This window comes from Poromitra crassiceps (genome assembly GCF_964638095.1).
Source record: "Poromitra crassiceps genome assembly, chromosome: 1".
In the NCBI taxonomy this organism is placed as follows: domain Eukaryota; kingdom Metazoa; phylum Chordata; class Actinopteri; order Beryciformes; family Melamphaidae; genus Poromitra; species Poromitra crassiceps.
The window spans coordinates 13955284-13980528 of record NC_139623.1 but is presented as its reverse complement, the minus strand read 5'-3'; the positions used below and the strand labels follow the sequence as shown (position 1 = coordinate 13980528).

The 25245-nt window shown below is 44.4% G+C and overlaps 1 protein-coding gene across 2 annotated transcripts in view; it reads right to left on the bottom strand.

Annotated features, from left to right (window-relative positions):
* Nucleotides 1-2622: 2622 nt before the first annotated feature.
* Nucleotides 2623-25245, bottom strand: part of adar (adenosine deaminase RNA specific) — a 32071-nt gene continuing 9448 nt past the window's right edge. For both annotated transcript variants that reach the window (XM_083644551.1, XM_083644552.1), the window contains exons 5-16: nucleotides 22446-22648; nucleotides 21874-22009; nucleotides 19852-20090; nucleotides 16127-16283; nucleotides 15729-15897; nucleotides 14630-14723; nucleotides 14388-14504; nucleotides 12839-12966; nucleotides 12090-12272; nucleotides 11791-11903; nucleotides 11004-11131; nucleotides 2623-4090 (exon numbers count right to left, since the gene is read on the bottom strand). In XM_083644551.1, coding sequence (XP_083500677.1) covers nucleotides 3763-4090; nucleotides 11004-11131; nucleotides 11791-11903; nucleotides 12090-12272; nucleotides 12839-12966; nucleotides 14388-14504; nucleotides 14630-14723; nucleotides 15729-15897; nucleotides 16127-16283; nucleotides 19852-20090; nucleotides 21874-22009; nucleotides 22446-22648 — 1995 coding nt within the window. In that variant the 3' untranslated portion in view covers nucleotides 2623-3762. The remainder of the gene's footprint in view (nucleotides 4091-11003; nucleotides 11132-11790; nucleotides 11904-12089; nucleotides 12273-12838; nucleotides 12967-14387; nucleotides 14505-14629; nucleotides 14724-15728; nucleotides 15898-16126; nucleotides 16284-19851; nucleotides 20091-21873; nucleotides 22010-22445; nucleotides 22649-25245) is intronic.

Below are 25245 nucleotides of genomic sequence, written 5' to 3'. Positions count from 1 at the left end.
CCCCAGGTGGGAATCGAACCCACAACCTTCGAGCTGTGAGGCGATAGTGCTTACCACTGCACCACCGTACCTCCTACTCATAGATTATTCTAACCTAATGATTGGACCTACTGTGTCAAAATGCACCCTCAAAGATTAACACTGTTTTATGGATTATTGTTGTCCAGCTCTTATAATATAGCCAATGGCATAACAGGATTTGTGCAGTGGGAAACACTCTAATTTGTTGTTGACTAAAAAGTGAATTCAACATTTCCAGATTAAACGTATCAGATAGGCTTGATCACCCTTATAATTTTTCCTTAAGGCAAGCCTTTGGGCAAACACGTGACACAACAGCAGTATAGGTGGAGGCAGCAGTAACACAGTCATTATTGGCTGCACATTGTGGGTCACTAGACTCACTATGAGTCATCTTAGACCTTTGCTTATAAAATAGTAGCTAATAATAGCCTAATGATGTTTGTGAGGATAGCATCATCTGCATTTCTGCTACCTGAGATGAATGAACGGGTAGCAAGATGTCTCCAGTGTTTTATGAAACTATTTCTTGCAATCCTTGTAACATCCCAAAATAGTGTGCGCATGTGTGTGAATGTGCAGGGCATCATCACTTCCTGGTTGAGGAGATAATTGCTTAGTGTGCTGCTTGCAAAGTGTGCAGCTGTCATGTCACTAATTACTAATACTTTGAAACGTTAGGCTAAGAGGCTAACGAGAGTTTCAGTGTCAGCATGAGATTGCAAAGTATACGCAGGGGTGGTGTGTGTCTGAGATGGTTGCAGTCTTCCTTAGTCAGCTGTCTGCTACCTTGGCTTTCAGCTACATTAAGTGACACTGGCAGATTTCCACTTCCACACTTTTCTTCCTGAGGTTTCACTGATGTCTCTCTCTCCCCTCCTTGTTTGACCATTGATGACCATTATAAACTTGCAGAGCTTCTCATCCTCTGGTGTTTGTTTAGCCATTTCCCTCCACACTCCGCCGCATGTATTCCCTCCTTCCCCGCTCTCATTTATTTCCATCCGAGCGCATCGATTGGCTCATTTAAGCTCTTCGGTCTGGACTAATATTTCACTCTGTGCCCCCGGTAACCCCCTCCCCTCCACCCAAGCCTTCTTCACTCCTCTCCTTCCATCATTAGTCCCCGCCCTCCTAGCCCCTAAAGGTACCTTGATTGGATTGGAGTGATTGATTGACAGAATGAATCCAACTGACAGGTCAAGAGGTCCTGATTGAAGCAGGCCCCCCAATGTACAGACCACACAGACTCACAGCATGCACATACACAACCCTACCACACGCAGACTCACAGCATGCACATACACAACCCTACAGCATGCACATACACAACCCTACACAGACTCACAGCATGCACATACACAACCCTACACAGACTCACAGCATGCACATACACAACCCTACACACCTCACAGCATGCACATACACAACCCTACACAGACTCACAGCATGCACATACACAACCCTACAGACTCACAGCATGCACATACACAACCCTACACAGACTCACAGCATGCACATACACAACCCTACCACACGCAGACTCACAGCATGCACATACACAACCCTACCACACGCAGACTCACAGCATGCACATACACAACCCTACACACACAGACTCACAGCATGCACATACACAACCCTACCACACGCAGACTCACAGCATGCACATACACAACCCTACACACACAGACTCACAGCATGCACATACACAACCCTACACACCGTGATAAGACTCACAGCATGCACATACACAACCCTACCACACGCAGACTCACAGCATGCACATACACAACCCTACACACACAGACTCACAGCATGCACATACACAACCCTACCACACGCAGACTCACAGCATGCACATACACAACCCCACACCGTGATAAGGAAAAAAGAATGGGTGATGAGCAACTTATCGAATGCTTCAAGAATTTGTTCCAAATTCACTGACGGCTGTGTAAATAAGGCAATGTGAAGCAAAGTAGTGCTATAATGTGCTGCTTCAGAGATGAGATCAAAGCACTGCACACATACTGATAAGGAAATCTCCCCACAGAATGTCTAGCCTTCGCCATGACTAACAGGTCACCTGGGGCTGATTTCATGGTGCCTGCTTCACATGCATACTTACACTACACACACACACAGCAGCCCCTGGGCCAAAGTGTTGACTTGTCTCCATCTGCTGGCGCATTGCAGGACTGCCAAGCCGGTTGGAAGCAGACCGGACCTGCTCACCACACCCCGGTCATAAGAGCTTCAGATGTAAAAATAGCATCCTCAAAGTGATGCCTCACACAAAGTCACTTTGAGCATGCAAAAACGCTGCCCTGTCATTGCTTCTGTGTAAGCCGGATTGCAGATTTGCCATGAAGAGTCGTAATAGTTGTGCACTTAAACCTTCGCTCTGTGGAATCCACTGAGAGCAACATTTCTGTTCAAGTGCAGCAGTGTGCTCCTGCATGACATGGAAACCGATGGCGAATAAACATTCTCACTAAAAGTGCTGAAGTTGTCTACGCCAGGTCTGATTTGGACATTTTATTTGTATCCTCAGATGAAACAGACTGCAATGAGAAGAAACTGCCATAAACACATCACTCTGTTGAACATGGCTGCTCTTTTTAATCTTTTTTTTTTTTACTTTCCAAGTTCCAACTCCCAGTATAAAACGTACTCCATTGCACTTTCATTAAAACATCGGGAAGAAAAACAATACAAAATCAATTTCAGATACGATTTACAAAATATATACATGAAATATATACATATACATACACACACAGACATATATACAGCTTATACTTGCATATACATCTGCGTGTTCATGTATTTGTATGTACATGATGTATATATTGCATCATCCGGCTAACTGTCACCAAATCAAATAGTGAACTTGGAATCTCCTTCGACATCATTGTCTTCCACTAGTGGTCCTCAAGACCTGGCCATGCAAGAGAGACTGAAAGCATGCCTTTTTCTTTTCTTTTACCACAAACGCGGTTTCAAAATGTGAACAACCTCAATAAGCATGACATTTAAAAAGCTCAGACAAAACGTTTCAGGGCTTTCTAGCATGGCCAGCTAGTAATGACCTTAGTGAGAGAGCCAAAGACAGGAGAAATACTAAAATAAAACGTACAGGCAATAAGAACAGAAATATTTTGTACGTCTAGCAGTTACAATGACATCAGTTTCTATATAAAAGCAGAGAAGTGATGGGGTTGCTCAGAGGGACGCAGTGACCTATGCTATGCTAATAGCGACCATGGCAAAAACATGTGGATGGAGGGACGGCTGAAGAGGTGTGTGCTCATTTTAAATTTGATACACAGCTGGTTTAAATCAGAGGGACCAGAACGAAGACTAAGTGAACGTACAGGAGCTAATGGCTCAAATGCTGGACAGTGAATGCTCAGAGTAAAATTTGGAATTGATGCGGTTTCCTATGTACACCGAAATCTGGGGCTGCACTGGGCAAGTACCGTTTTCCGTGTTTACTCATGACATTTAACTGGGGTGGGAATTTAATAGTGCAATTTCAACAATCAAGATTTTTGTTGGTCGTCTCAAAAGGAGTTGCTTGTATTGCCACACAGCAGTACACCAACTCTCCCTATCTGGTTCTGTCTTGCCACTGTTGACTGCCTCCCCCCCATCCACCCAATCCATCTGGCCCTGCGTTGTGCTTTCCTCCACCCACATATCCCCATCACTCCCTCCCTCCAGCCCTGACCCGCTCTAAGCCGACTCTTGCTTTATCTCCATCGCTCCTCCATTTTTGCTGCTGCCGTATCCCAAGGGGACACTTCCTCCATTGTTCCGGCTGCCGCCCTCCCCTGCCTCGAAGCTCTTCTCTTCCAGCGGCTTTCCGATCCAGGCTCCATAGCCGCTGAGATTGAGGGCCTGGAAGAACTGCTGCTTAGCCAGCTGGAAGTCCATCGCCGACATCTTGGCTTGGGCGTAGGAGGGCAGGGAGAGGAGGTCGTCGCGGCCGCACCGCTGGCACAGAGTTTGGAACAGACGGAACAGGTTGGACTTGGAGACGCGGGACACGTCCAGTTTGTGCCTGGAGAGGAAGAGGAGGAAGGCTTTAGCTGAGAAAAGACAGGAAGGCTAGTGGATAACATCATAGTTTGTCTAGCAGACTAGCATTGTGCATTTTTTCCCTCGTCTTGCTCGCCATACATAAATGCCTTGCCTGGGTCCAGACCTTTGAATCCGCCCACTCCGCCGAGTTGACTGCTTCTGGTCTGGCATCGTGACACGCAACAGAGACTGCTTCTGGTCTGGCATCGTGACACGCAACAGAGACTGCTTCTGGTCTGGCATCGTGACACGCAACAGAGACTGCTTCTGGTCTGGCATCGTGACACGCAACAGCGCTTTCTCATGTTGAAAAACAACATTCAGTCCAATGAGCGCCGCGGGGGACTGACGATTATCCAGTCGGCGTCAATAAACTGCACCGTGGGCGCAGTTGCCAAGGGCGTTGGACCTAATAACAACATGGTGACCGCTAGACATGATAGGCTGTTTTAAATAGATTAAAACTAAAGTACCAATTACTTTGAAATCCCAACAACACTCTGCTTTGAAGCCATTTATTTTGCAATCTCCTCACTGGATTATATGCAGACAGATATGTTGGTCTCTAGCGATTTCTTAGGGAAAATCAAATCCCCCTATGGCAGTGGTTCTCAAACTTTTTTGGCTTCAGTACCCCCTTTCCCTGATGTCTGAATCCAAGTACCCCCCGACTACAACATTAAAACCATAAACCATAGCATATGATGCAATAAATGAATGAGAACCCACCGTTTGAATAATATAACATTACAAAATAAGAAATGGAGTGAAAGATTTGCAATTAGCGTCTCCTGAGCAGATTTATTTTAACGTTTCATTTATTTTCATGATTTATTCTTACATTTTCCCCTTTCTCTCAAGTACCCCCTGTAGTACCTCCACATACCCCCTAGGGGTACGCGTACCCCAGTTTGGGAACCACTGCCCTATGGAAATCGGTTAGAGTGGAGGCAATAGAGAGGTCCAGGAACGAGTCCGGAAATCATCGATGCTAACAGCCCTGGTTCTTCACAGTTTTCGCCTATGGGAGTTTTGAATGGGTTTTTGGCGCGATGCTTCTAATAATCTCTCTGGGCAACGCTGGCTTAATCAAACGCGAACCAGTGTTTAGTAACATCATCTTCACACATGAAGACCACTTTTATGAGTTTTGAAGCTTTTATGTGTCGTTAAAAGGGTGGCTAGCTAGCAAACGGCTAAATGAGACTACAATGTCGACACGGATATTATACGTCATCACGAATGAACGCGGAAATTCTTTCTCTCGCGCCTTCGCGTGGACGCCTATGCGACACTGTGTGTAGTTCTGGATTAGCTTAGCACGAGCTTTTTACTTCTAGGGCTCGCATTTACGCTACAAAACTCATGAAAGTGGTCCTCATGTGTGAAGATTATCCCGCTGAACCTTGGTTCGCGTTTGATTAAACTTGCGTTGCCCACAGACCTTATTTGAAGCATCGCGCCGAAAACCCATTCAAAAATCCCATAGACAGAAACAGTGAAGAACCAGGAAGTTCGGGACTTCCGCATTCAGCCTACAAAAATACGTCATCCCTGGAGCTCTCTATGTCATACTGAAGAAGGAAATTGAGTGTAACGAGTTGACAATTCAGTCTAATATCAGTCTAATAAATGCCTGCTGTTCATCATTTTGGCGCTTCAGATCATTGATCACTGCTTTGCTATTGGCTTGTTCTTACCAGATGATTCTCATCGACTACAATAGATCATCTCAAATTAATCTACATTACTGTCAAAGAGTCTTAAAGCCTTTTGTTTTACCTTAATACAACAGCTTCTAAATCTTTTTGGATGGTACACTCACTGACTTCTAATATTGAGAATGGTGCCTCTACCATTCTGCACCCCGAACGCCTGTTCCTGCACTATGTAACTTTGGTGAGCTGGTCCGAGCATCAAAGTAAAGTTACCTGAATGCAACTCCCATTTCCTGTTAATCCTTTCCTTTAATTCCTGCTAATTATTATTAAAAACTTTCCACTGACAAACTAATGGGACACTTTTATTGTGAAGAATGTATAGGAAGTGAAATGTTTTCTGCTCCGAGTTAGCGGTGCTATTCTTCAATAAAACACGTTGACAAGATTTGGGGATATTTGGAGCTTGTTTTTTTCAGTGGATCAGTTCTAAACACTGCAGAGAGGAAGAGTACAAGCAGAGACAGTCAAATAATGCTGAGATATGAACGTACTATCAGGGAAGTAGCATTCATTAGCATCCTGTAATTACCAATTGTGGCAGCAGAGGCCAGTGTTTCTACATATTGGCACTTTAAGTTTGTGTGTGTCTTGAATATCATCATAGCAAAAATATTTGACCCATAATATTTAGCAAAATCTTATACTTGTTAGAAGAGGTCGACTTGGGACACATCACCTAATTGGAAACAGACTTGTTTGAGCATCTAAACTAGAACGGCCGCACCGCGGATTTATGCCTCCGCCATTAGTTCATTCTTGGGAATCGCGTTCGTGAGGTCACAGTGACCTTGAACTTTGACCACCAAAATGTAATCAGTTCATCCTTGAGGCCAAGTTAATGTTTGAGGCAAATTTGATAAAATTCCGTCAAGGCATTCCTGAGATATGGCGTTAACAAGCTTGAAAATGGCATTGGAGAGGTCACAGTGACCTTGACCTTTGATCACCAAAATGTAATCTGCTCATCCTTGCGCCCAAGTCTACATTTGAGCCAAATTGGAAGAAATTCCATCAAGCCGTTCTTGAGATATTGCTTTAACGAACTTGGGAATGGCATTAGTGAGGTCACAGTGACCTTGACCTTTGACTAGGGGTGGGAATCGCTGAGTAGCTCACGATACGATATCGTCACGATACTTGGCCCTCGATAACGATATTATCACGATACAGCGACACTGCGATAATCGATATATTGGAAGACGATACATCACGATACCTGTGTAACTGAAGAGAAAAAAATACCCCTAAAAGGCAAGAAGCAGGTATTATGTATTTATTAGCAGAATTGACATGAACTCTCTCAGAGTTCACTCACTCACTCATACCATTTTCGATACCACGGAGGAAAAGTTACACATTAAGTCTTTTTATTATTATTATTAAAACAAGAAAACCTATATAACCTACCTACCTATATAATTTCTAAAAGTTGATATTAATGATCAAACATTTCCATTCATGTAGCCTACAGTATTTATGTTTTTGTTTCAACTACAAACATAAATAAACGTCAACTTGAAACTATGTTTCAACTACCACACACAGCATAATATTTTAGCCTGTTTATTAAAATCATTTTTTTTTTTTTTAAATAAACATATCGATACTTGGTGCCAGTGTATCGATAACGTATCGCAAGTGGAAATATCGCGATACCGTGAGTATCGATATTTTGTCCCACCCCTACCTTTGACCACGAAAATCTAATCAGTTCATCCTTGAGTCCAAGTCGATGTATGAGGCAAATTTGATGAAATTCCGTCAAGGCATTCCTGAGATATCGAGTTAACAAGCTTGAAAATGGCGTTCGAGAGGTCACAGTGACCGTAGTCTCGCCAAAGAACTTTTATGGAAAGAACTGAAAGCTCCATATTGCCCCATTGCAACATCAGCGCCCAGCAGCCTCCGCCATTTTTTATTTTTGGAAGCGTGACAGCGCCAAAAGAACCTCGCACAGGCTCGCAGTGGTCAGCTGCGGTAGCGCGGGCCCCTATAATCAGCCTCTCTAAACAGTAACTCAACGGGAGAACACTCTAAATTTCGTGGATTCACATCTTTTCTGGGCGTACTGCAAATCTTGACTGAAGTGGTGTAGTGCAGGGATGTAAAACAACAACCATATTGTGGAAACTAAGCAAAATGTTTCGTTTTCTTTGTTTAGTTTTTTCAAGATAAATAGCTAATGCGGCTGTCGTCCACTCCGTCAGAAGTGTGTTGCCGTGGTTTTAACCTCGGGTCCTTTGCATTTACTATTTATCTTGAAAAAACTAAAAGAAAAAAACGAAAAATTTTGCTTAGTTTCCACAATATGGTTGTTGTTTTACATCCCTGCACTACACCACTTCAATCAAGATTTGCAGTACGCCCAGAAAAGATGTGAATCCACGAAATTTAGAGTGTTCTCCCGTTGAGTTACTGTTTAGAGAGGCTGATTATAGGGGCCCGCGCTACCGCAGCTGACCACTGCGAGGCGCATTCTGTTTCCAAAAATGGCCGGAGTTTCGTCTCTTTCCTTCCATGCTCTTTGGTCTCGCTGGCCAGCCTCCCCTCCCTACCGGGAGAGGAGTTTGGTGCCAAGGCAACAGGCAACTGGGATAAGCCCTCCCCTGCTCTACAGCTACCATTGGAGCGACTGTTTCAGTCGCTGCCGGATGTCCGCTCCCGGCTTATTACAAGCTCTGTCATTGGCTCCGACCATGTCAATCAGAGCGGCTTACGCTCCCTCCTCCCTGTGTGTCGCTGTAAATAGTGCCCTGCCGCCTCATTGAAAACAACAACGCTAACTAGCTAGCAAGCTAACGGCAGAAGCCTACACGCTAGCTCGTTGCTACATGCTGAAAACGGCAAGTTGGATTGTTGGAAACTATTTTCCAAGGGCACTGCCGCTAAGCGGCGCCCATCGCAATCCCACTATGGAGACCTGCGGCGCCAGACTCCTCTCACGGTAGGGAGGGGAGGCTGGCCAGCGAGACTACAGTGACCTTTGACCACCAAAATCGAAATCATATCATCCTTGAGTCTAAAGCCACTTTCACACATGTCTGGAATTCAGGAGTTATCTAGAGGGCATCCGTATAGCGGTGTATGTGTGAACAAATTTTGGTGGCTCATGCGCGCTCCCGCGAGCCTCCTCCTAGCCGGAGGTAAGTCTTGGGCTCAGGGTACACACAGGGGCGGATTGTCCCCCCCCCTCCAGAGCTCCGTGAAGTAGTCAGTGCTGCACTCACTGAGCTGCACTCAGAGTGCATGAGGACAGAGACAGAAAGCCAGCGTGACAGATTATTATTATATAAATAGTCGATGTGAATGAGCGAGCAAAAAAAACATCATGCCGTTTCAGTGTTTCCAAATGAAGCTCAAACCTGCTCTGTGTGCGTCAGCCAACATGTTGCTGGATTGAAAGGCTCATGGCTCTGATCTGATTTCATGTCTGCATAGCTTCGCACAGCACACACATTTAATAAGCATTTTTGGACGCAGGGTCGTCCCGCTTCCCAGTATTGGACATCGCTAGGTAGGTATCTGGATCTGGTTGCGTTCATGCATTTGATTTAACGTTTAACACAACGTTTTTGAAGATTCAAGGGCAGAACCGCAAATTCCAAGTAGCGTCAAGTCAGGCAGTATAAAACGAAAACTTCCGGGTATAACCTTCGCAATAATGGCAATTAAATAAAGTAAATGCACGTGTAATGTTTTTTTGTGTGTGTTTCGAAAGATACAGAACGGAGATAAACTGGAAGAATATCGGCTCCCTTCGAAAAGTCAATTTTAACCCGTAGTGAGTCGACCATTCTGATTTTTTGTTACTAAGTAATACAACATTTATTTTATTTTGAAGGTAAAAACATCTAGCTTCCTGTATTCTGTATAATTCTAGTAGGTTTGATGCATTTTAGGACTGAACATAGCAAAGACCTGCTTTCTTTGTAGTGCTTGCGACTCGAGGAAATCGATGCATCTGGGCGTGAGTTGTAGGGTTGTTTAATTAATTACTAATGTTATGCGCAAACGATTATATGCCGTAAACGTTAGGCAGTTATCGCCCATTATGTATTTTTAGTTTTCACAACTCCCCATTGTGTGGTCATGCCCAAATTCCCCCACCCCCTCTCCCTCTCTACTTTACAAACTCTGCGGAGGTGCTACTCATGTGAGAATGCAACATGCCTCATGTGTGAAAGGGTACACTTCACGTATCATCCGGGGCAGGCACAGTGGGGAGCAACTAGGGATGCACGATATATCGGCAATCATATCGGTATCGGCCAGTATCGGCCGATTTTTTAACATATCGGTCATATCGGTATCGGTCAGATGTTGCAATGTTAATATCGGTTATCATTATCAGCCAAATTCTTCACATTGATATGAAATAATGCAGTAAATCTATGATTTATGGGCTTTTCCAAAGGCTTTGCAAATAAAGAAATGCATAACTTTTTCAAATTCAGTGTTAACATGTGTTTTTCCATATGTACAAAATGTGATGATCATAAAAATGTGGTTTTATACAGATCATATCGACATCGGTAAATATCGGTTATCGGCCATAACAGCAATGTTAATATCGGTTATCGGCATCGGCCAAAATTTTCATATCGGTGCATCCCTAGGAGCAACCCTCACCTGATCCGGAGTTCATGTGTGAAAGTAGCTCAAGTCGATGTTTGAGGCAAATGTGATGAAATTCCGTCAAGGCGTTCCTCAGATATCGCGTTAACGAACATTGGACGGACGGACGGACGGACGGACGGACAACCCGGATCCATAATGCCTCCGGCCTGGCTATCGCCGGCGGAGGCATAAAAATACATAAATTCTGCCGACAAATTCAAGGCAAGTATTGTCACGATGATATGGTTGTTCGATCAATGTCACAATGATCAATAACTCATGCATTTTAGATGCATTTTGGAGGCATACAGAGCTAGTGGGTAAGTCAATTTCAATTCAAAATTTTTGCTGAGGCAAAGAATTCACTTCAAGTTGTTGGGGGTTAATAGAAAAGTTATTGCTAGCCACAGGAGAAAGAAAACAACACTATTTTCCTTTAATAATGATATAATGATTAAGCAGTGGAGTGAACAAAAACAGCCCATAATAACAATCCACAAGGTTAATAAAGCATGCATGACAGGATTGAGTCTACTTATACTGCACACTACATACCCGTCCAGTTTTCCTTTGGTCCCATCCAGCACCTCCACACTGAGCTGGTCTGGATAGCTCCAGTTCACACTGGACTCCTTGGTCTTCCCCGTGTGGCGTGTTGAGTCGTAAACACTCACCCTGCCCACCTACAGCACCAGCAGGTGGCGTGGGAGAGGAGAGGGAGCATATTTTGTTAAATTAGCGGCCCGCAGTAGGGTGCCGAGTGGCCCCCCAACCATTTTCTAATTCACAATTAAAACCAATGTTAAATAAAGTTTGACTGAGCTCCAGCTAAATTGTCAAATATTGCTGCCTGCTCACTGCTCAGGCACTTTCATATGTACTTAACTAACTTAACTTAGCTAATACAGTAACTATCCTGTGTGCACAAAATTGTCAGACTAAACTCCAAATGTCACCCCCAAAAAACTACAATCCGCTACAGAAAAATTTATATGATTATTGTTTGTTTATTAACTGGCCCCTGGCCTCCTCTCATTTTGCAGAAGTGGCCCCTGAGCAAAGCAGGTTGAGTATCCCCGTCTTAAGCATTTCTCTGGCAGCGTACCTGTAACCTACCTGCTTTTGAACACTGCCACTCATATCATGGCAACAAGAGCACAAACAAGAATCAGAAACATTCTCAACTACTAAAATAACCTTGCACCAATTTTGAAAAAGCATCTGAACAAGCAATGCAGAAATACAGGAGTGTTAGCAGATAAATTGATTAATTTAGTGAGGATTCCCTCAATATTCCTGACTAGTGTAAATATGCAGCTTTGCCCATAACTCCGACTGATACCTCTGGGTGGTTGAGTGTGAAGGGGGAAGGCAGAGACTGGTTGAAGTTTTCTCCATCTCTAGCCAGTCGACAGCAGACGGCCCGAGTCAGGTGCCCGTGGCTGTAGAGATAACCTGATAGGTACAAACATGAAACAGATTGTGAAACACAAATCTCACACAAGAAGCTGTGTAAAAGTGAAGTGGAGAGGCATCTACAATCACATTTCAAATGATTAGTTTACTCTCATGGCTATTGATGTCACATCATAATGCAACGACAACAGGATATAACAGTCTCATGAGAGCAGTATGTCTAACCCAGCGTGATGGACTTCAGGTAGATGGGATGCAGAAAGTGGGTCAGCAGCGCCCCCTGCAGGCCCAGTACGTTCCAGCGCAGGATCTTATCACTGCAGCTCATGGTCCGCAGCCTCTCACCGCGCTGGATGCCGTCCCAGGTGGGCACAATGGCACTCGACTCCACCGGGATGGTGCCCTCACCTTGCAGGGCACCACGCAAACCAAACAACAACAACAAGACACGGAAGAGAATATACAGTAATGTAACATCTATTTGATGTTTTTATTTATTTGTGTTCTCCTATACAATAGTTATATTGTAGCATTTTCTTTCTGTAATATGTAGCGCTGTGTGGCTAAGTCTCTTTCTTAGACTGCCTTGCATTTTGCACTTATCGTATTTGCACTTATCGGCCTCTAATGCACTTTAAACTACACTGGCACTTTTGAACTGCACTTACTTTGCACTATGTCGTGGTCTATTGTGTCTCCATTTTGTTTTTATGGTTTTATGGTCTTTTATGGTTTTTATGGTCTATTTGTGTCTGCACTTTGTTTTCATGTTTTTATTTCGAGTCTTGTGTGATTTTATGACTGTTTTGTTTTTTGCTCTGCTGCAATCCAAAGTGCCCTTCTGGGACATATGAATAAACTTGAACTTGAAAAATATCACAGTTCACATTTAGAGACCTTAATGTCGAATTGTGTCCAACCAATAAACATCATGCTGATGCAAGAGAGAGATGTGTGCGAGTCGTATTTCTCACCATTCTCCACTTTGGTGCGTAGTTTACCCTGCTTGGCATTCTCAAACAAAGGCTGATGGCCGTCCACCTCATCGCCTGTCTCACTGCACGACTTGTCAAACAGAGCCCCGTCCCCACATGGTGCCGTGCTAAGAAAAACAGACAAGTATTGAGAAGAGAGAAGAAAAGTATTTGTGTGTGCCTTGACACTGAGGCCATGTCCACACGGAGACGGAAGCTATCTTTTTTTTTTTCATTTCAGAAAAGTTTTCCATAAACATGGAAACGTTTCAAGAAATGTGTGTATCCACATGAAACCACTGAAACCGCTGTAGAATAACAGAGAAAGACAATCTCGTCAATAATGGCATACAACCTCTAGGGGCCCACAGTCTATAATGTGTATCTCACTGTAGCAGCAGCTTAAACCCTTGGCTTTGCGGGGAGGTTTGCCATGTCGATGAATAAAATGATGAAACCTACAGTATACAGGCAAATGCAGAGCTGTTCAGCAGGGCTGATGGTCTCCCTGTAGCCTACAATATAGAACGTTAACTATAGGTGACATTCCTGATATCATCCACTTCCATGATCTTTAGACATGTTGCAAACACATCCCAGCGTATTGGCCGCTCCTGCACATCACAGCACAGGCTAAATGATGCAACATAAATATACATTATATAAACTCATGGCATAAATGTGTTTTTATTGGAAAAAGTCGCATCAAGTAAGCTAAAGTCTTGTTGGAGTGGACACGAGCGGATATCACAGACATCACAGTGCAACCGCGTGTTCCTCAAACCTCTCACTTCCCTATTCACGTTGTATTTACGAGGGCTATATATAGGGCAAGAGAGTATGTTGGTTACACTCAGGGTTTAGATTTCATTTCATTTCATTTTGTCCAATATTAAAATATTCCAGAATTGCATGTTGTATTAAAAATAAATATAATTTCTATCTAACACGTTAAGCCTGATTTTGTTTGTGTTATTGTAAAAATGTAGCCGCCGCTAAGCCTTCTGGGAAATATCCGATGAAGGGAGGGGAGGGGTGGATGGGTAGAGTCAGCTGTGTGGAGCCCTGAGGATGTTGTAGGCTACACGCTGTTCTCCGTGTCCACTTGTTGCTGACGGTGGTAATAGAGGAGCATTATATTTTGCTGCAAGATCCCCACTGCTGTAGCACGAACGTTACTGCCATGATTGTTATTGTTGCTGGTGGAGAGAGGTGGGGCTATGGCGTCATCGTTTCAGGAAAGATGCGTATGGGTTGTAAACACGGAAATGCAAGGGTGGCGTCTTCAGATTTAATCACTCTGGGACCCGTTTTGAAAAATTAGCGTATACGGCCAGAACGTATAGTCCCAGAACGCGGTTCCATCTGGACGAAACGGCTATATGACAAAAAACTTTAGCGGATACACCTAAAGTCGTCTCCGTGTGGACATGGCCTGAAATGACATGCTGTTTAAAAATAGAAGAGAAACATTGATCCAAAGATGCAATATTGATGTATCTGACGGGCAGGAGGAGGAGAGGGAAAGAGGAGAGGATGATACGCCCACCTGATATAGAGGTGAAAGGTGATGTCAGATTTGATCTGGAGTTTGTTTTCCTTGGCCGGTTCAAATATACTGTCATCGGCGCCGTCACAGTGCTTAAACAGCTCACTGTACAGAAACCTGAGTGGAGGGGAGACAGGGGTGAGACTAGTCTTATAAATAATGTGCTGTAGATTGGGTCTGAGACAGAAGGCTATTTTTACAACTAGGGGGGAGAAACATTGATGAAAGAGCTCCATTTCTACCGAACAAATCCCCTTCTGGAGATGATTTCTGCATGGCAATCATTAACAGTGTCTCCTTTAAGGCTCAGCTCCTCCCCTTTAACACAGCGATTCCCTGGTGGGAAAAAACATAAGAGAGACAGATTCAATGTCACAGAACACAATGCAACACCTCTCAGTTCAGTGCTAACCTAGTTAACACAATGCAACACCTCTCAGTTCAGTGCTAACCTAGTTCTGTTGCTTTCTCACAGTGAATTTATCACAGAACACAATGCAACACCTCTCAGTTCAGTGCTAACCTAGTTCTGCTGCTTTCTCACAGTGAATTTATCACAGAACACAATGCAACACCTCTCAGTTCAGTGCTAACCTAGTTCTGTTGCTTTCTCACAGTGAATTTATCACAGAACACAATGCAACACCTCTCAGTTCAGTGCTAACCTAGTTCTGCTGCTTTCTCACAGTGAATTTATCACAGAACACAATGCAACACCTCTCAGTTCAGTGCTAACCTAGTTCTGTTGCTTTCTCACAGTGAATTTATCACAGAACACAATGCAACACCTCTCAGTTCAGTGCTAACCTAGTTCTGCTGCTTTCTCACAGTGAATTTATCGGAGCACAGAAATGCATACATTCCCTTGCACCTTATTCCTATTTGGTAACTAGAACAAATGCAATGCAAAGATGTATTACAGTTAAAGGAGTTAAATTATGGAATGGACTGGAAAAGGAAATGAAAATGTGTAAAACAATCAACAAATTATTATTATTATTTTAAATAAGATTATTAACAAATATAAAACTATTATAAAACTAAAAAATATTTAATGTAAACAGGGTAGGCGCTATAAGCTAAGGCTTCAGCCTACAACTTTTCGGTCACAATTAATGCATTTTTTGGTTTTTGTCAATGCTTCATAAGCAATGACTTATTTTGTTTTTTCTTTTTCTCTTTTGTTGCTTTCTTTCAGCATACAATAACAACTGTATGGAATTGTATATGCTAAATTGACCGAAATAAACTAAAGTAAACTATTTACTTTATTCCCATTTACTTCTGACACTATATTTGAGCATTTCCCCCTCCCTGTGCCTCATAGGCATGATGATATACCAGTGCCCAGGCTGACAACAGTGCCCAGGCCCTCCCCTCTCCTCATCACGACGGTGGCCAGGATCTTGCGTCCCAGAAGGCTGTGCTGGATGCGTGTGGTTAGGGCGTTGAAACGCTGGTGACTCAACATTGCTATCTGGTCATGCAAAGTGCTGCCACTCACTGGGAGCTAGAGAGAGAGGTAGATGACAGGAAAGGCAAAGTGGAAAAGAAATTATGGATATTTAAGGCTTGAGAAGTCTGATGAAAAGATCACAAAATATTGCACTGTGGAAAATCTGCAATTCAATGAACTAAAGAGGCTTATATGGGAGTCAGTCCTATTGCTGTTGGTGCATAAGCATATGACACTAATACTATCACTAATACTATCATGTTGGTGCATGTACGAGCAGTACCTCGGCTGGGATGAGTTCCCCTGTGCGCGCTGCCCTCTCAGCCTCTCCAATCAAAACCCTCAGAGCAGCGTCTGCTGCTTCCTGCTTTCCCTGCTTCTTGTTAGATGCACAGACTGGAGGGAACCAGCGTCCACCCAGCTTGGCCTGGTAGGTAAACCTGTGCAGGAGGAACAGAGAGGAAGGGAATCAGAGGACATTACAGAAAGGGCGTCCGGGTAGTGTAGCAGTAGATTCCCTGCCTACCAACACGAGAGTTGCATTAAGGGTATGTGTCCTGGTCACTGCACTAGCACCTCCTCTGGTCGGCCGGGGTGCCTGTTCGGGGAGGAAAGCCCCAAACGCACAGGGAGCGTCAGATCCCAGCGTTTGGAAGCCCACCCATTGTTTTAAATGGCCGAACACACACCAAGAGTGTTCTGACGTGCGTCAAACTGCCTTGACGCCCGTACTCCAAACCTGTTTCCATTTTGGAGCATCAAATGAGGTTCCAGCAGCGACCAAAGCCTCTGAGCTCCGCCCCCTCCCCTCCCTCTCTGCCCACTTCCATCCCCGTCTCTGTCTCGATAAGTAGTGCTCCTCAAACAAATCTCACGGCAGTTTAAATACAGACATTAATACGCTACACTAGCAAGACTACAACGTGAGAATAAGGTTCTAAACACATCGGCTAGCAAAACATAGCCTATCCCTGGATGTCATGATGAGATTAGAATAAATTTGGACAGAATTGCATAATTTCACCCCGCAGCGCTGCCTTTTTTCTCTCATTGATAATATATACTGGTAACATTAAAGAGGGACTTGTAGGCCTATATACAGTGAGCCAGAGCCATTAGACACAGCTTGGCTACATACTGTCAGTGTGAACTCTAATAACCATTAGGCAGTAGGCACCTGAGCATATGTGTGAACCATAACCATTGATTAATCACAAAAGCACATCACTAGGTTTAATTTAGGATCCAATGTGTGTTTTGGTGACAATATGAATTAACCTGTTACTCCCTATACATCATGCTTGTATAAAATGCATTACATGTTATATGCAACTCTGTGGGCCGCTCTAGTGTCCCTGTTTGATGCTATGAAAAAGTGTCTGCCAAAAAATGGGTTCCTGTCAAATAAATTGCAACTTTTTAAACTTGTAAAAAGGAGGATTATAACCGTTATAATCCAGGACTCAGAGCAGGTAGAAAATGCAGTTACAGCTAATTTCGAAATACTTTCTTTGTTTTATATAAAAACCCATCCGTAAATAAGGTTTAGAAGCTGCTTTCACACCGGCCTTGAAAGTCGTGAAGTACACGAAAAATGTGATCTGCGCCTCCGATGTGAAAGTTGTGAAGGCGGGTTGGTGGAGAATTGTTTTACGCTTTTCGTTCCGCCAGTGGACCTAATCACAGCGGCGGATTACCCTCCAACCCGCCTCCACCTGAAAGCGTAGTAGCGACAACATAGAACGGTGCGAATGGTCAGATCAGTCATAAAAAGAAATACAGGGGAAACCATCTCATGCAGCAAGAAAGGCATAAGTGAAAGTTAAAAAAAAGTAGCCTATACAATCATGACTGCAGGGGCGCCAGGAGGAATGCTCCGTGAGTAAGTAGGTTAGGCTTTATGCTCAAACGATGTTGACATTAGTAGGTAAAATTAACGGATATAATAATAAGCTTCAGAGGACGCGTGCATAGCTGTTTGTGGCGAGTTGGACTGAGCATATTCCCTCTGGAAACCAGCTCCAGAACTGCAATCTGTCTAGCTAGCCAGTTGTGCGTTCCCTTACAAAAACTACTAACGTTATAGTAGTCATGTGCATTTATAGCCTATACTATTCCCCCGACGGACGTTATGCAGACTGCAGCTGTTTGATATGCGGGCGTCGTCTTTCAGAACGGACGCTAATTTGGCTACTTCATGGGAATAATTTGCTTTACAAAAAACTGGAACCAAAAGATAAGAATTAGCCTTGTACCTAATACATGATGGTGCCTCAGTGATCCATAAAGTCAATCAGATGAATATTGAAAGCCTTGTTACCATGCTGCATGTGGACAACACTTTCGTGTTTTATCACTTTGATCCTTAACGACCGCAGCTGCACGTTGGCTGCCGTACATCGGCGATGTTTGGTTGTTGAATGAATTTGTTCATCATACAGTAGCCTAGGCTACACTAACCTATGAAAATATTCATTTGGGCTACTAGAGGAGCTGGGTGGAAATGCCTCCGCTCGCCTTTCAAGGGGGAATATCACCTGAAAGCACACCCCAGGACGGGAATGTGGCGGTGCTGCTTGGCTCTGTGTGAAAGCAATTTCTGTGGCGAGGCTGCCGGGTTTGCGGGGCTTCTGAACTGCAATATTGCGCGATCTGTGTGCGAAAGCGGCTATAGTCTAGTTTCCAAATCCAGGCCTAAACAAGGATATTAGACATACCAAACGCATAAACATATCGGAAACAATACTTTCCTATATTCATGTAGCCTAAGGGCCTGTGTCCACCTAGCGTCTTTTCATCAGCTCCGGCGTCTATTTTTAGTTGTTTCCAATGGGGGGAGAGCGTATGTGGGCGCACACGGACGTCTAGAGAAAGTGTGCAGCGCCCAGCGTCTATTTTCAGAGCGCTCTGGCGTTTTTGTGCGCCCGACTCCCAGCTGAAAATATTTTAACTTTTCAGAAAGACGCTGGTGTCGGGTGCTCCTTTTCAGGCAACTAATCATATGGAGAAACTATCGCAACAGAGACAGAAAGGCTCAAATGTGGGAGCAGATTGTCTAGACACTTAATATTTCTGGTGAGTGTTGATCTAAATCACTATGTGTGTTGTTTGCTAATGTTAGCTGTCAGCTATCAAGCTACTACCGCACTGAACTAACGTTAGTTTCAGACTGCTTCCTTGTTATATTGTGCGCTGAGATCAGCGCTTCCCAGCGTACTTCCAGCGTTTAACGGTCGGAAAAAGACGCTAGATGGACACACGGCCTAAATGTATAGGTTAATGCCTGATTACGCTACAACAACATGCCTTTGCTGTTACCACGGACATAAAGTGATGGGCTGCATGTTATGATTGTAACCTGTAACATTAAATAACCTGCATGATTACAGGCAATCACTTGTTTTGGCAGATGTGACATGGGAGTGCACTGTGCAGCAGACCCTGGGTCAGCCAGAGAGCCTACCTCATCATGGGAGTGCACTGTGCAGCAGACCCTGGGTCAGCCAGAGAGCCTACCTCATGTGGAAAGACAGCTTTCTCTCTGCTGGTTGTGTGACAGTGCAGAGCAAACAAGTTCATTAATCTGCGTCGCACCAATTGTAAACGGTTTGCCGTTTCCACCCGTATTCAGTCCACGCATATCGCCGCTTGCTTGTCCCCCTGGTTTGTCCTCTGGTTTTAATGTTAGCGCGCGGTAGTTATTATGGATCCCACAGGAGTTGAAATTCACTTGGCAAGACCCGCCCCTGTTGTCTTCTGGCTGGCTAGTCCTCCTAACCGATGGTGTAATCCTAGATTTGACATAAGGACACTAGAGAGGACTAAGTTGTATGCAGCGTGTGTGTGTGTGTGTGTGTGTGTATGCAGCGTGGGCATATTAGGGCTATGTGTGTGTGTGTGTGTGTGTGTGTATGCAGTGTGGGCATATTAGGGCTATGTGTGTGTGTGTGTGTGTGTGTGTGTGTGTGTGTGTGTGTATGCATGCATGCAAACACGACTAACACATACTTGGGCTCATGTGGTGGCCCAGACTGGCCCACCAGGCGGATCTCAGCAGCAAAGCCGCGGGCTCTGGCGTACTCCAGCAGACCCGACACGGCGTTGTTGTTCAGGTGGTTGATGAGGTCTCCCACCCCCGCCTCGTGGGCTGCACGCAACTCGTCTGCTGTCAGAGGGGGCAAGGAGGGGCATGTGGTCCCAGAAGCACCGCCCTCGCCGTCGCCTGATGAGCCCAGGGGCAATTGGGGCTGGAGGAACAGAGATGAAGATGTGAATGGTATGGAGCAGAGTGAGCTGAACAGTGTGACACAAATGACAAATCACTATCAGGCAGAGAGATCAGCTGATTTTTAAAGACCCTAAGAAATGACATCTTTACTTCCTTGATTTGATGCATTTCTTGTTGCAACAGGGTGTTGGGGCGGGACATAATGCAGCAAGAGATCATTCGCAAGTCTAAACCAACGGAATATATATGAATATATATATATGAATAGAAGTCAGAGAAAGGAGTGGTGTGGAGGGGCGAGACTGTTCCAAAGTAGAGTAGGTTAGAAATGTATATTTACACCTGATACTAGGCATGGGTCGGTGTGAAATTTTTAAAACCAGTTCGGTATAGACCAAATCAGCGGGATGTTTACATTTACTTCCGGGTACCCCTGGGTCCACACATTATAATGGCGGTGGACGGCACAAACTGACGTGTTGAAGACAAAAACAGACAAAGAAGACAAAAATGGTTCGTCCGTGTTGTGTTGTTGTTTAATATCATTCATAACAACACTTTCACTAACGTTAGTGGAGACCAGACTAGCTAATTTACCTGTTGGACCAGAGAGTAGACTTGAAGCTAAATTAAATTGACGTGGCGTCAGTAGCTCTGTCTGTACCAGGCTCTTTCTCGCCGAGAAGAGCCTGGTGACGCGAGGTTACTCTGTCTGTAACGTTAACGACTCTGCAAAAAAACAGCGAGTTTGACAGACAAACAAACGTTATTAGCTAGCTAACACTACATAAAACAAATACAGAAGAAAGGCTAGATACGTCGGACAAGCATGTTTACCAACCGTTTAACCATTTAAATTGAAAGTAGTCGGCCGAAAACAACGAGAGGGTTTGACAGCATTTATTTGACAACACGCACATTTAAACCTGCCGCCTTCCCCAAGTGGTACCCGGAAGTAAATTTGTTTACATGGTGACGTCACGGTGATTTGGTCTATTGCTCTCCAAACCGAATCTAACCGGTATACCGAATTTTGCCACTAGGTGTCACACTTTGAGCAGTGCTTCCCAGTTTCGGCGATAAATGACTGTAGTGCGACTCCAGTCCACTTGGTGGCGATAATGCACCTCTAAAATGGTTTGCCAACCACAAATAACTGGAGGAGAAGAATAAGAAGAAGTAGTAGCAAAGTCACGTTTTTGTTTATTAAATCACCGTCTGCGAGATATAGTGTAATGAATGAATGGTCATACTTGACCACATGTCCGCCCGCTGAGATCAAAATTTTAACCTCGTTTTTCTCAGTTTGTTGGATGATGCCAACTTTAGAGAAATACTTTTAACCTGGTGGATTATTGGTCGATCATCAGAAACATGGATTTAAGACTCCTTTTCCACCGTTTTGAAGAGCACCATATCTTTAACCAGGTGAATGGCGATTGCAGCCTGCATGTCTTCCTACACTGTAGGTGTCCCGTTTAGCATTATATTTTCATCTGACTTCACCCCAAAACTCACGGTGCTGCCATCCCCATAATTTTAGTCCCTTGGAGGATGATGAAACATTTCCTTCCTTCCATCTGACCAGCGTGGCTTAGTTAACCTCTTCCTCCTCACCTGACCAGCGTGGTTTAGTTAACCTCTTCCTCCTCACCTGACCAGCGTGGCTTAGTTAACCTCTTCCTCCTCACCTGACCAGCGTGGTTTAGTTAACCTCTTCCTCCTCACCTGACCAGCGTGGTTTAGTTAACCTCTTCCTCCTCACCTGACCAGCGTGGTTTAGTTAACCTCTTCCTCCTCACCTTGTTGAGCTGTAGTCTCCCATCGGCCATTAATTCTTTGACGGCCTCCTCTGCAGCCAGCTGGCGGGCAGCCTTCTTACTCGGGGCCGAGGCCTCAGCACACAAGCTCTCACCGATCTTCACCTTGTACATGAACCTGGGCACACGACAAGGAAGGAGTGGAGGATGGATGGAGAAAAAAAAATGGGAGAATGTTTTGAGTTGCATAAGTGACAGACTTGAGCATTGTCGCAGCAGCCTATGGTGCACTCGCAATCAAGACAGACGCAGTGTTTAAGGAAAGGCACGGGAGCAAAACACAAGTTGATATTCTATATCCAGGCCGGCAGACTGCCTTTAGGGACGGGTTATAAGCAGAAAGAACGATCAAGAGCAAGAGAGATGGACAGTGAAGGTATTGTCTCTTTGTCAGCAGACTGCTGTATTGAGGCCAGCTTGGACAGAAATAGCTGTTTGACTGCTTCCCCAAGGAGATACTGAAATGACCATGGAGGAAGTTGATCTAAGAAGCAAGGGGTGAAGGGAAGAAGAACATCCAGAAGATTCAGAGGGGGAGGTGCAGTAGTCAGTACCGTGGGTCGTGTGGTGGGCCCTCCTGGCCAGTGATGATGAATTCGATGGGGTTCCCCGTGCGCTGGCTGTACTCCATCAGAACAGAGACTGGGTTCTTCCCGCCCGGCAGAGACCGAGACAGCGGCTGGCGAGGTCCTTCCACCATGCCCATCCCTTCCGCCTCTCCTGTCCCAAACATTGGCCCGATGCCTCCGACAGGCCCCTGGAAGACAGAGGGAGAGAAAAATATGTTTTTAATAATGAATTTAAAGTCGAACTGAACCCGTAGTGGCGCGTGGGTTCGGAGTCCGTTTCAGACTGAAAACATAACTTGTCTGAGATGACAGGTTGAGAGGCGGGTCATAGTAGCATGTCGATGATATGATTTGACAATTCTGGGGACTGGATTGGGCTTTTGCCAATCCTGGCGTGTTCCACCCCCAAATCGAGTGGGATTCAGCGTGTTGTGGCGCTGTCCTCGGGAAGAGCCTGGTGACACGAGGTTTAGTGGCTGAGTGGAGCTCAGCGAGCCGCAGGCAGCCAGCTGCCGGAGCGGAGAGTGCAGCCCGTCGGCCTGGAATCTCCAAGGTGCGACCCCCGACAACCAGGCTCTCAGGCACGCGCCATTATCGCTATTGCGGTAAATACAATATTCCTGGAATGCGAGTTTTTACGATCCAGTTACATTTGTTTGCATTCTTAGGCATTACCGTTCTCTTTATTGTGTATATAACATACAATTTATAAAGTTAGTAGTTAGTTGATGGGATAGGAATTCTGCCCGGGGACAGGCACCAGGCGCCATTTTCTCCTTCATTTGTTAGAGAAACTTATCCTGAAATGAAGATTTGATTGACAGCTGCCATGTCGTGATATGATTGGTTGAAATGGGGTAGAAATTTGATAGTACTAGGTATGGCTGCACGATATGAGGAAAAGCTGCGATGTGCGATAACACTGTTCAATATTGCGATGATGATATGACCTGCGATAAATAAAAGAATGCTATAAACTAAAATATTAACTCATTGAGTGCCAGCCACTTTTGGAGAACGACGCTCCCAGTGCCAGAGTTTCAGAGCGTTTTCAGTGATTTCTCGAGGCCCACAGAATATTGTGTGATATTACTATGTAAACACCGAACACGCAAAAAGAACAAGGAGACTATTGTATCATCAGCAAAAAAAAGTTTATTGATACCATTTTCCGTTCTTTAGTTATGAGCCGGAGAAGATAGGTTATTTTCAGCGTTTTCAGGCATTTCAAATTATAAGCGGAGATATTCAGCCTTTTGTGAAATGAAGCATTTCAAGCACATTCACTGACTCTAGCTAATATTTTCTGAAGTAGTGACGTGGTGTAGTTGTGTCCTGCCCTGCGTGCCCCACCCCCCTCTCCCCCCCTCAGCTGAAAACTCCTCCCCACACTAGTAACACACAGCCTCACGCACCCAGTGTCTATTTTCGGAGTGCTTTTTGTGCGCCGCCTCCCAGGCAGCGCAACATGGAAAAGCCACACGCGGACTGCAGGGAAAGGTTTGGCTTTTCAGTGTCGGCTGCTGCTTTTCTAGCGGCTAATCGTGTGGAGAAACTATGCTGACAGACAGACAGAGGCAGAAGGGCTCAGTTGTGGGAGCGGATTGACTGTGTTCGCAGGCACCGTCAGTTGCAGCCAGAACAATCTACATGGCTCTGGGCTGCAGCATGAGCGGGTTCTCTTTGATCACGGGGGCTTTTTCAGGCTGTCATTGGCACTCAATGAGCTAAATGGGTGACTATACTATAAATACTAAACGTGATTTAGCGGGTTCCTTTTATCAGTTTGACTTGAAACAATGTCACAGGCTGGGAAAGGGTCTGATCTAATGTAAACAAGCAAAACATGAAAGTACGTCCGAGTACGTCTTTGGCACAGAACGCCATTGTAAAAAGTACGTCCGAGTACGTCTTTGGCAGAGAATGAGTTAATGGGTAGGGGTGCTCCGATCCGGCTAAGCCACGATCCGATCCGATCCCGATTCCTGGGGTCACGATGCGATTCCAGAATCGATTCTCGATTCCAACGATTCTCGATTCCAGAATCTAGAATTGATTCTCAATTTTGTAGTTTTATATTGCAATAACACACAAAGGTAAATCTAAGACAAAAAATGACAAATGTATTAATGCTGAACTTCAAATTCAACTTCTGAAGTATTACAGTCAGGGCCTAAATTCATTTTGCAATATGAGTGTGTTAATTTAAATCAGTAAGTGGCACGGGATTCTCAAAGCCTGTGTTGAGGGTCATACGAACAAAAATGCACTCTTGAAGCTAAAAACAAAACAAAACTAACAAGTTAATTATTTACATTTTTACTTCAATGTAGAACAGTCATTTCTTACACATGAGATTACTTTTAGCCTTTTAGTCATAACGATTATTGAAAGATATTCCATATTCCAGACTGAAATGTTATAACAGAAGTGGAGTATTGGCCAGAATGACATTTCGACACTTATTCAGCCGGTATCTTGCATGTTGCGTTCAGGTGCACTGTAAAAAAAATATATATATATATATATTTATAAAACAGCTCTCTCAAATCAAGCAATCTGATTGGTTCACAGCCATGGTATAAATACCGTATACCACTCTCATAACCCATGGCCATTGATTATTATTTGAAGAGCCATGACGCATGATGGCGCAACTCTCTTACTAAAAGGCTTTGGTTACGGTACCTCAAATGACAATGTAGAAAAAACAAAATGGCAGAGACAGCTGTCAGATCCTTGTGAATCGATCTTCGCTTATAACTTTACTAATACTTCGCAGAAA